The following is a 12,389-nucleotide window of genomic DNA, read 5'->3' as shown; positions in this document are numbered from 1 at the left end:
CAGAGTGTAGGACTGTTGATGTTGTCATGCAATTTCAATTGCTTGATCACGATACATTTTTATTTGAAATAATTCTTGAAAAGTAAAATACAGGAAACAAAATTTGCCAACATATTGTCTGAAACAAAAGTAGCAACATGCTGTCCCTGAATTTTTAAAGCATGTTTGCGCTTTCGCAAATGAACAATTCCACATGATTTTGATATTTTACAGTGTCAAGTTTCTCTTGCGCTCTCTATCTGGTATGTTTCTCATTTTTACAGTTACTGTTCAGTAGTCACAAAGGTCAACATGAACAATGTCTTGTCTTCTAAATATAGTGTTTCCCAATGGAGACCGTACTCATTCTGAATAAATAAACTCGCACAAACAATATGAACGACTTAAAAATAAAAATCCATCACTGTGCAAGTGCTGCAGTTCTTGGATTTCATAACCTAAGTGTGCACCATTGATTTGTCCTCGGCAAGTGGCCAGTACAGTTTTAATGAAGATGACGGAAATGTAGTGTCATAGAGTCATGCAGCACAGGAGGAGAGCACTTGATCTAAATCAACTCTTTGGAAGAGCCACCTAATTAGCCTTACTCCCTGGCTTGTTCCTTTGTTTTTTTTACCCTTCCAATACTTATCCAGTTTTCTTTTGAATGTTACTAATTAATCTGCTTCTACCATCCCCTTAGGTAGTGTATTCCAACTCACAGCCACTCAGTGTTCCAAAAAAAAGGTTTCCGCTGGATCCTGTGCCAATCACCTAAACTCTTGTCATTGCCAACAGTTTCTCCTTATTTACTTGGCCGGAATTCTTCATGATCTTCAACACCTCCATTAAAGTTGCTCCTAGTCATCATCTCTGCTGTAAGGGGAAAAACATTAGCTTTTCCAGTCTGACTCATAGAAATGTAGAGAATAGGAATAGGAGGAAGCCTTTCACTCCTAGCCTGATCTGCTACTTAGTATGAACATGGTTAATCATTCAACTCTGCACCCTATTCCCAATTTCTTTCCATACTTTTGAACAATTTAACTCTCAAAACTATATCTAACTCTCTCTTGAAAACATTCAATATTTTGGTCTCACCCTCTCCTGTAGCAAAGAATTCCAGGCTCTCCAGTCTCTTGGTGAAGACATTTCTTGTCATCTAATTGCTAAATGGTCTAACACATATCCTATCAACTGTGACCCTTGTTCTGGACTCCCCAGTCATCATGAGTATTCTTCCTGCGTTCACCCTGTCTTTTCTATTATATATCCCCCCCCCCACATTCTTCTAAACTGTTTGAATATTATCCTAACCAATCCAGTTTCTCTTCGTACGTCCATCTTGTCATCCTATAAATCAGTCTGGTAAATCTTTGTTGCATTCCTCCCATAGCCAGAACCTTCTTCCTCAGGGAGTCCAAAACTGCACACAGCACTTCAGGTGTGGTGTCAACAAGTCCCCATCCAATTGCAACAAGCCAAGCCTGCTCCTATATTTGAATCCTTTTGCTGTGATTTGCCTTCTCTGCCACCTTCTGCCCCTGAGTACTTGATGACTGTGTCAAAATTAAGTTAGCTTAACATCTGTTATTGGAAAATGTTACAATCTATTACACAGGACGCAGTAGCAGAACATTTAGAAATACAGAATATGACCAAACAAAGTCAGCATGGCTTCATGAAGGGAAGATTTTGCCTGTCAAATTTATTAAATTCTTTTGAGGAGGTAACATGCAGGATAGATAATGGGGAAGCAGTGGATGTACTATGTTTGGATTTTCAGAAGTCTTTGATTAGGTTCCACACATTAAGCTACTTATCCAGAGCCCATGGTGTTGGAGACAGTACATGGTCATGGATAAAAGATTGGCCGACTTGTAAAAGACAAATTTGAGATAAAGGGGCATTTTCAAGATGGTAACCTGTAACTAATAGAGTGTCACAGGAATCATTGCTGGGGCCACAGTTGCTCATAATATATATTAATGAATTGGATGAAGAAAGTTAATGTTCTGCTCACAAATTTGTGGATAATACAAAAATGGATGGAAAGGCAACTGAGGGAGGATGACAGAAGTAAACTGCAGAAAGAATACAGGCAGGTTAAAGGAGTGAGCAAAAACTTGGAATAAGATGTAGAGAAATTCAAGTTCGTGCACTTTGGCAAAAAGAATAGGGGACCTGCATGTTATTTATTAAGGGGAAGACTGCATAACATTGTAGCCCAGAGGGATTTGAGGGTTCTAATGTACGAATTACAAAAAGCTTATTGTCAAGTTCAGTTGATAGTTAATGGCTTTATTTCAAAGGGAGTATGAAAGAGAGCTTGTTAAAATTAGACAAGGCACTAGTCAGACTACACCTGGAATGTTGTGATCTGATTTAGGCTCCTTAGCTGAGAAAAGATATACTGACACTGGAGGCAACCATTGAATGTTGGCTAGATTGAATATTTAGTGTGGAGGGATGGTCTTATGAAGAAAGCTTGAGCAGGCTGGGCTTGGTCTCATTGGAGTTCAGAAGGTATTATTAAAACAGAAAATTCTTAATGGGAGCTTGTCATGGTAGATGTTGAGGGGTTGTTTCCCCTTTTGGGAGGGTGTCATCCGCATAAGAGATCACCTCTTTAAAACACAGACAAGGTGAACACTTTTTCTCTGAGGGTAGTCAGCCTATGGAATCCTTTCACAAAGGGCTGTAGAGGCTGGGTCATTAAGTATATTAAGGCTGAGATGGACAGATTTTTAGTCAGCAAGGGAATGGAGGGTTATAAGGTAATGGCAGGAAAGTGGAGTTGAGGACTCTTGGATCAGCCATGACTGAATGGCAGAGCAAAATCCATTGGCCGAATGGCCAATTTTAGCCCTTGTGCCTCATGGTCAAATGTTCTTGTTATCTTTGAAGATATGTCTGCAGACACCAATGTTTGTCTGTTCCTGCACTCCGTTTTAAAATTGAATCATTCAGTTCATGTCAGCACTATTTTTTTGCCACAATGTGTCCCTTGTCACCTTGCTGTATTAAACTTTCACTAATTGTGTCTACCATTTCAGCTGTCTATATCTTCCTAAAATCAGTTATCTGTCTGTTATTACTCTCCTCATTGTTTCTGGCATTTCCACGATTTGTATCACCTACGAGCAAATATGTCCCATTCACACAAATGGAGATCTTTTATGCCCATCAAGCAGAACAATGGTCTTTTTAATACTGATCCCTGTTACCCCTCTTGAGGCTCAAAAGTAGTTTTTCACCACTATTCGTTGTTTACTCTCTCATAGCCAAGCTTATATTTCAGTCATAACTGTTTAATCAATGGACTTAAATTTACAGACAAGTCTATTTGAATCAGGATCAGAATCCCTACAGTGTGGAAGCAGGCCATTCGGCCCATCAAGTCCACACCAGCCCTCTGAACAGTATCCCACACAGACGCAGTCCCCTACTCTATCCATGTAACCCTGAATTTCCCTTGGCTAATCCATCTAGCCTACATATCCCTGGACACTACAGGGCAAGTTAGCATGGGCAATGCACCCAACCAGCACAACCTTAGACTGTGGGAGGAAACTGGAGCACCCGAAGGAAACCCACACAGACACGGGGAGAATGTTCAAGTTCCACACAGACAGTCGCTTGAAGCTGGAATCAAACCCAGGTCCCTGGCGCCATGAGGCAGCATTGCCAGCCACTGAGCCATCATGTTACCCTCAGCAGGTAGTGCTTTGTCAAAAAAGCCTGATGAAACCCACAGACTGGTTAAATCCATGAATGGTGATTGGAGTGAAATCTACACAATATGGCACATTGCTGAGGAAAGTCTCCTCCATAATATTGGTGGTGGATTGATCACCTTAAACCCAGCCAGTGAGGTCATTGCTTGTTTCTGGGATTTGCATTTGCTAAACAAAATGTCAAATGCTTTATAAAAGTTCATATACACATCAAACATGTGACCTTTTCAATTACTTGATCAAAGAATTGCAATAATTCATTTAGATGTTTTTAAAAGAGAATCTTTTATGGGGATAATGGTAAGATTCCCAGTCCATAATAGCAATTGTAAAGAGAGAATAAGAGGAGATGCAGGAACTGCACTAGTGCATCTGTCCCATTTTTGCATTGTGTTGCTTTGATGTAGCCATTTATTTTAGCCCTGAGAATGTCTTATCAAAAATAAGTCTCCTTTTCATTTATATATCACACTGAAAAGAAAGTGTACCTGATTTTCTTATCTGCACTAGGCCAGGATTGAGCTCACTGCTCCATTCATGCAGTAGAAATGGGTCTGGGTATTTTAGTGATTATCAGAAGGTCAGCTAGATGAACCTCACAGAAATGAGTTCCTTGATTGGGGCTGTTAATCTGGTCCAATCAGGGAGCCCTGGCTGATAGATATAAACAGGAGTGTCAGAGGTTCTGTTCACTCTGAGAGCTGGCTCTGAGGAAGCCAGACCAGTGTCAAGTACGATGCATGTGTAAACAAAGGGTAACTTGATGGGCTACCAACCTCTCTAGAGTTATCTCATGCATATTGGAAGCTTCATTAATGATGAGGCTCTTTGAGGTTCCCAGGTCTTTTTAAAATTATTCTGTTTTTAATATATTTCTGATATAGCTCTTTTATTTCATAACAATATCTGCACTTCAAAAGGAAAATCATTGAACATAAAGTGCTTTGGGACAACTTCAGGCAGTGATAAGTTGTTGTATAAATGCAAGTTCATTCACTCTTAGGGGCATCTGAGATATTGCCATTTCTTGAAGATTTATTTTTCATTCTCTGTAAATCTATATTTATGTGAGACCAATTGAAGCTAAATATTGGCCATGAATTCACTGAAAACTGATAGCATTTGAAGTCCTTTCAGGATTGTAAAATAGAAGTTTAAAGAGGAACTATGACATACATATTCATAGAAACTCCATGACTTATACGTTTCTGTTAGTTTGCAAGCTAATCTCAAATTAGAAATGAAGATTAGTTTTGAAAATCTTCCTAACTGGAGTGTTTGAGGGTTGATTTGATGCAGTGTGGAAAATATTCACCTATGAGAGTTCCATAATCCACCATGATCTTGTCAGCTCTGGCAATTAACCTGCACCAGTCAGATGTCAACAGCAACCATTTTAGATCTGGGCCATCTGCTTGGAGCCAATTATACCATAAATCTTTTTCCTGCTATTTTACTACTCTGTGGGAGGTTTGCATGGGCAGGATGCCTGGGGAATCACCTCCTGCAGCATTTACACTGGCTCACTGCTGACATCATGCATCTGGATGGTGAACAATTCTTTCCCTTCTAGATCAATGTTTCTGCCTCAACATTTAATTTTGTAACAGGTTTTGGTAGCAATTTATATCACATACAACACTTTGAAAAGGCTACTTATTGTATATAGGAACAGGATCCCATTAATGTTGCAAGTATTTTTCTCTCCTACATTTGGCAATATACAGCTCCATTTGCAGAGTTCATCTGTATGAGGACTAGCCCTGGGAATCTACTTTGCTAGAAACCAGAGTATAGCCCTCATTGTGCAGATGTACGTTCTCTGAGAATTTACTTTCTATTTGCCCACCTTTCTTTTTGTTCTTATATTCCTTGGACTTCCAGTCCTAATGTTTTAGCCCTCCAATACCTGTTCTCCTTCCAACCATTTATAACGAGATATTGGGAATGGTGAGACAGCTCTGGTCATTTGAAAGCCACCAGGAAGACAAGGTCCTGAAGTATATTGGACTTACAGAGTAACAAATGGTTTCAGAACAGAAAGAGGCCATTTGGCCCACCATGTTTGTGATGGCTCAGCCACAGGACCTTGGCTCGCCTCCCAGTTTGCCACCTGTAACTTTTTATATTCTGGTGAGTATTCACATTTTCCTTTTAGAAGCTTGACTCCATCTCAAAATCCACTCAACGCCCTAACCACTCTCGCTGTAAAATTTACGAGAAAATATTTGGAGTATCTGTTGACCAAGTGTAACAGCAGCTCAATTGTTTGATTTCATTGGAATTATGTTCTGCTGGACAATGTGTGATCACAATTAGTGGTATCTCAACTGTTGTTTATTTCAGGCCAAATCAGAAAGGTCTTACGCTGTAAGGCAAAGACCAATATTGGATATTCTCTTGATGAGTCAAATCCCTCAATGATCTTTTAACATGAATGAATATATTTTTAACGCTTGTCATTAATGATGTTCATTTCTTTTCTTAGCCTTCCAATGTCGGGGGTGAAACTTCTGCAGGAAGCCAGCAAAGCTCACAGCAAGTTGGAATTCAGAGTTTTGTTCAAGAACTTTTTCAAGCACAATACAGGTATCTATGATGAATATGATTTAAAGATAGCACTAACTTGAACTTCAGCCCCACAGGAGAAGTGAAAAGAATCATTTTGAGGATTTCTATATTAAACTCCCACCACAAATAATAAGTTACTTCTCACTGGGAGTTTGGAAAGTGACATGGCATTTTTTCTGTCTGCTAAGCTACTAATTGCTGTAATTGATCGGAGTCTAACACCCTTAATACTTAAAGGTCTGATATACTATGTGGAGCTACAGAACGCTGTATAATGGGGACAGCTCTAGCCAGTTACAGAGATTTCCCAGGATCTTGTATCTGAGGAACAGTGTTTGGTTTGGTTTGAAGTTACTGCTCTTGCAGTTTAATTATGGAGTTGCTGTGGTGCAGTCTCCATTCATGATGTTACTGGTGTGGCTAATTGGGGATGTTTCCAGACATGTCTTAGTGTGACTGTGATTTTATTCAATAGGTTGGGCTGGTGCTTTGAACCTTGCTTCTCTTTTTAGTGCCAATTCAGCTTAGCAGCTACTTGCTGAGGGACAATGCATGTTCAGATTGTTTAGAGAAAGGGACCAGGAAACTGTGCTTTCTTGAATGTCAGCTAAATTGTTAATGCGAGTAGCAAAGAAAGTTCCTCAGTCAGCAGAACAAAATAAGGAGATGAAAAATGTGCTCTTTGAGTTTATTGAGGATATGAACAAGATGCTTTACCATACAAAGCAATCAGGCATACACCAGTAAATGCAGAAATTTCCCAATCATCTCCTGTCTCTTGCAGCCCAGATCACAATGTACAGCTTACGATACCCATTTCATTCTTTTATTTCAGATCGTTGTGGGTTAACATGAATTTATAAATGTGACACAACTATTTTGAGATCAAGTTTTAAAAGTAAAGTAGTTTACCCCATCGTTGTTCCTGTTAATCTTGTTGCTAAATCAGAGGTAATGTGGAAACCTGTAGATCAACATTATTTTTGGGAGCAGCTTTTAAAGGGAGGAAGAAGTGAGGCAACATTATTACTTAATAGATGTGCTGGCTTTGTCTTGGCTGACTGATGCTCCCTGTTAAGCATTCCTTCAGAAAGTTAGGATAATTAAATCCGCCAGCAAAATGGAAGGTTTTCTGTGAGAGGAAATGGTGGATTTATGTGACAGAAACATTAAACTTGCTTTATGCTTTAATACATTTATTGGAGCAAAATGGATGTTGAAAATGAGGCTTGGTATTATATTAATGATGGGGTCTGATTACACTCCTGTAATGTGCCGTGGGGTGTTTTAATATTACATATAAATGGAAGTTGTTGTTTAATCAATGCCTGAATGATTTCATATATTTGAGGAGTTTCCTGTGAGCTAAAATCTTCAAAAGCCCATTGTGAAAAATTCTCACTTCCCTGTCCCTCTCCTTGAGTTGTTTTGTGTGAGAAGCTGAAACCCTGTCTGCACGAGAAAGATCTTCCCTTTCAATCTGTGTTTCCTTCGAGTTTTAATAACATGATCCTGGTTATTAGACTGCCTGAGGTTAAATTTCAAGGCATAGGAATCATTTCCTCAGCAAGTACTCCTTGTGTCGTGATGTGCAAAGAGAGAAAATGGACAATGAGTTGGAGAACCCAGAAGAGTCATTGCATTGTTCTATTTCCTGATATCGAGAGGGGGCTCTTCCAATAAAGGCTACCATTTGAAAGTAAAGGATGTACAATCCACCTGCAACATTTCTCCTCCAGTTGTTTTCTCTGCCTTCATTGTACTCAAGTGATCTGAGGGCCTTTGTGCCAGCAATTGCACAATTTATCTCATAAAACTGAGCTCATAGTGGACAAAGTATTACCTCAACACAATGACAAATTCAACAATTGAATGCTTTAGTTCCTTTGAAAATTTGTCTATGTTCTGAAAGCATGGTTCATTTCAAATTAGACTCCTGAATTTATTTAGAATTATATAAAACTAATCTTTTCAATATTAAAGAACTAAAGATTTTTACCTATATGTAATACTCTAATTGACCATTGGAATCATCCTAACAGCTAATAGGGTGCACAAATGATTCATTATCTTTATTTGAGAGGTAGGTGTGGAATTAAACTTTGAAACTGGTGGCTTCACAAAAAATACCATAGCTCATGGTTAAATGTCATGTAGTTGTATTTATGGTTCAGTCACAAACTAAACTCACAAAAGAAAGTTTAGTCTGATCCCGATCATTCTAAGTACTCTTGGCGAATAGTGCCAATTACTAACAAGCAATCCCTCTGATATCGAGTCATAGAGTCATGGAGATGTACAGGACAGAAACAGACCCTTCAGTCCAACTCATCCATGCTGACCAGGTATTCAAACCTAATCTAGTCCCACTTGCCAGCACCTGGCTCATATCCCTCCAAACCCTTCCTATTCATATCTCCACATTAAACACTGATGCAAAATACTCATTTAGTATCTCCCTCATCTCCTGGGGCTCCACACAATGGCCGCCTTGCTGATCTTTGAGAGGCCCTATACTCTCCCTAGTTACCCTTTTGTCCTTAATGTATTTGTAAAAACCCTTTGAATTCTCCTTAACCCTGTTTGCCAAAGCTATCTCATGTCCCCTTTTTGCCCTCCTGATTTCCTTTTTACATATACTCCTACAGCCTTCATATTCTAAGGATTCACTCAATCTATCTTGTCTCTACCTGACATATGCTTCTTCTTTTTCTTAACCAAACCGTCAATTTCTCCAGTCATCCAGCATTCTCTATACCTACCAGCTTTCCTTTGACCTTAGCAGGAATATACTATCTCTGGACTCTCATTATCTCATTTCTGAAGGCTTCCCATTTTCCAGCCGTTCTTTCACCTGCGAACATGTGCTTCTGATCAGCTTTTGAAAGTTCTTGCCGAATACCGTCAAAATTAGCCGTCCTCCAATTTAGAAATTCAACTTTTAGACCTGGTCTATCCTTTTCCATGACTACTTTAAAACTAATAGAATTATGGTCACTGGCCCCAAAGTGCTCCTCCACTGGCACCTCATTCACCTGCCCTGCCTTATTTCCCAAGAGTAGGTCAAGGTTTGCACCTTCCTAGTAGGTACATCCACATACCGAATCAGAAAATTTTCTTGTACACACTTAACAACTATGGCAGTCCCAGTCTATGTTTGGAAAGTTAAAATCCCCTACCATAACCACCCTATTATTCTTACAGATAACAGAGATCGTTTTACAAATTTGTTTCTCAATTTCCCACTGACTCTTAGGGGATCTATAATACAATCCCAATAAGGTGATCATCCCTTTATTTCTCAGTTTCACCCAAATAACTTCCCTGGATATATTTCCGGGAATATCCTCCCTAAATACAGTTGTAATGCTAGCCCTTATCAAAAATACTAGTCTCCTCCTCTTTTGCCTCCTTTTCTATCCTTCCTGTAGCATTTGTATCCTGGAACATTAAGCTGCCAGTCCTGCCCATCCCTGAGCCACGTTTCTGTAATTGCAATGATATCCCAGTCCCATGTTCCTAACCACACCCTGAGTTCATCTGCCTTCCCTGTTAGGCCTCTTGCATTGAAATAAGTGGTTTAATTTATCAGTCCTACCTTATTCTCTGATTTGTCCCTGCCTGTCCTGACTGTCTGACCTGCTCCTTTTCCCAACTGTACCAGTCTCAGATTGATCTCTTTCCTCACTATCTCCCTGGGTCCCACTTCCCCACCTTACGAGTTTAAATCCTTCAGAGCAGCTCGAGCAAATGTCCCTGCCAGTATATTAGTCCCCTTCCAGTTCAGGTGCAATACATCCTTCTTGTATAGGTCATGTTTACCCCAGAAGAGATTCCAGTGATTTTAAAAATGTGAATCCTTTTCCCATACACCAGCTCCTCAGCCATGCATTCATCTGCTCTATCCTCCTATTCCTATTCTCACTAGCTCATAGCACCGGGAGTAATCAAGATATTACTAGTATCGAGGATCTCCTTTTTACATTCCTGCCTAACTTTCTATATTCACCCTTCAGAATCTCATCCTTTTCCTTCCTATATATGAAGCATTAACTATTCCAATTACTGCCCTATCCGTCTACTCTCATTCATCAGCAAACTGGTGGAAGGGGTCATGAGGGGGTATAGATAGGATGAATATCAGTTTTTGTTTACAATGGGGAGTCCAAAGCTAGAGGGCATAGGTTTAAGAAGAGAGGGGAAAGATTCTATAAAGACGTTAGAGGTAACTTTTTCACGCAGAGTGTTGTGCATGTATGAAATGAGCTGCCTGAGGAACTGGTCGAGACAGGTACAATTATAACATTTAAAAGGCATCAAGATGGTATATGAATAGGAAGGGTTTAGAGGGATATGGGCCAAATGTTGGTAAATGGGAAAATATACAATGTTCATAATATTTGTGACTCCTCAGATACTGAAGCAGTCGATGCCTATGTGCAGCAAACGCCTTGCCAATATCCAGGCTTGGCATGATAACCAGAAATTAGCATTGCATCTCATAGATGCCACACAATGACCATCTCAATCAAATGAGAACCTAACCATCCCACCCCCCTTGATAATGTTCATCTTTTGATTGGGTTGTAATCTGCTTCAAAGCAGCCGTTACACAAAGGGACATGAATAAACTCTTCCCTACATTTGACTTGTTGATGACTGGTTTGCTTTGATGTGAAGAGAATTCAAGATAAACAAAGGAATATGTTTTGTGTCCAGTAGATGCAAGCATTCTGATTGAACTTTACAGGCACAAAAATGGTGCTTGGAATCTTCATTCGATCTACAACACTTTTCTTTCAGTCCTCCAGAGGGATTAATATACTCTGATTATATATGGTTTTTAACTTTGTACACCCCAGTCCAACACTGACATCTCCAAATTCTGATTATATGTACAAGACTTTGGGATGTGATGAGCGAAATTTCACATTTTCAATTTAATTATTTCAATTTGCACAACTTAACGTTCCAGGTTATCAGCTAATTGTTAAATGTAATAAAGGACATTTTTGTTTAAAAACTATGCAGCATTCAAAATTCATTATCCCAAAGATACTAGTTTTGAACAGATGACTCCACCAAGTTGTCTTACCACTATATCCCTTAATCCTTAATCTGCCAAAGTGAAAGTGTGTCAGCTTCTCTCATCTTTAGTGGTCAATCCCAGGAAATTTTTGCTACACTTTAGTAGTTTTGGGATGATGTTCTTGCAAGCTGTTTAATGTTTAGGAAGCCTTCCTGCATTTTTATAGCAGCTGGTGTGATGTTATTGACGAGCTATTCTGCACACACTGAAACAGCTCCAAGATTTTCGGAAGTAGCCTGAAAAGGGCCATCGGGATCCCGAAAGAAAAAAATTAAAGAAAACATTTAATTGTGTAGGGCAAATGAAGTAGATGAATTCAGAGATCTAATGATGAATAGACAGAGACCTGATAACCAAGGTGAACCACACAAACTCTTGCAGACCCCTATAGACCTTTCTTTCATTTCTTTCATGGGATGTTGGCATTGCTGGCAAGGGTAGCATTTGTTGCCTGTCCTTATTGGCCCTGGTGAAAGAGGTAGCAAGCTGCCTCTGGAACTGTGCAATCCATGGGGAATAGGAACACAAGGGTGCTGTTTGGAAAGGGATTGCAGGATTCTGACCCAGTGAAAGAACGGCAATGTATTTGTTTGTCCGGGTTGTGCATGGCTTCTAGGGGAACTTGTAGGTGGTGATAATCTCATACATTCGCTCTCTTTATCTTTCTCGATGGCTAAGGCTGCTGGATTTGAAGGGCGCAGTCAAAAGAGCATTGGTGAGTTTTGCAATGCATCTTAACTACACTGCTACCACTATGTACCAAGGGTAGACGGCTGCTGATCAAGCAGACTGCTTTCTCCTGGATACTGTTGAGCATTTTGAGTGTTGCTATAGCTGCTTTCATTGAGGTCAACAGAGAAGACAAAACACTATTGAGAACGGGGAGAGTCTATAAACCAAACGAAGAACTCACTGCTGCAAAACTGCATAAAGGCAACTAAAAAAGAAGGCATGTCTCCACATCGTGACAATTGCACAACACCTTTATGACACTTTTTTTCTAAGGGCAGTGG

The 12,389-nt window shown here is 39.7% G+C and overlaps 1 protein-coding gene and 1 long non-coding RNA gene across 4 annotated transcripts in view; one reads left to right on the top strand and one right to left on the bottom strand.

Moving 5' to 3' along the window:
• Window positions 1-12,389, top strand: part of usp43a (ubiquitin specific peptidase 43a) — a 435,233-nt gene that overhangs the window by 107,820 nt on the left and 315,024 nt on the right. For all 3 annotated transcript variants that reach the window (XM_072558425.1, XM_072558426.1, XM_072558427.1), the window contains one exon: window positions 6,205-6,305. In XM_072558425.1, the coding sequence (XP_072414526.1) occupies window positions 6,205-6,305 (101 nt within the window). The remainder of the gene's footprint in view (window positions 1-6,204; window positions 6,306-12,389) is intronic.
• LOC140463942 (uncharacterized) overlaps window positions 1-12,389 on the bottom strand; it is a 63,645-nt gene that overhangs the window by 49,132 nt on the left and 2,124 nt on the right. The gene's annotated exons all lie outside the window — the stretch shown is intronic.

Source organism: Chiloscyllium punctatum, chromosome 39 (genome assembly GCF_047496795.1).
Source record: "Chiloscyllium punctatum isolate Juve2018m chromosome 39, sChiPun1.3, whole genome shotgun sequence".
In the NCBI taxonomy this organism is placed as follows: Eukaryota; Metazoa; Chordata; class Chondrichthyes; order Orectolobiformes; family Hemiscylliidae; genus Chiloscyllium; species Chiloscyllium punctatum.
This window is presented reverse-complemented; position numbering and strand designations above follow the sequence as displayed.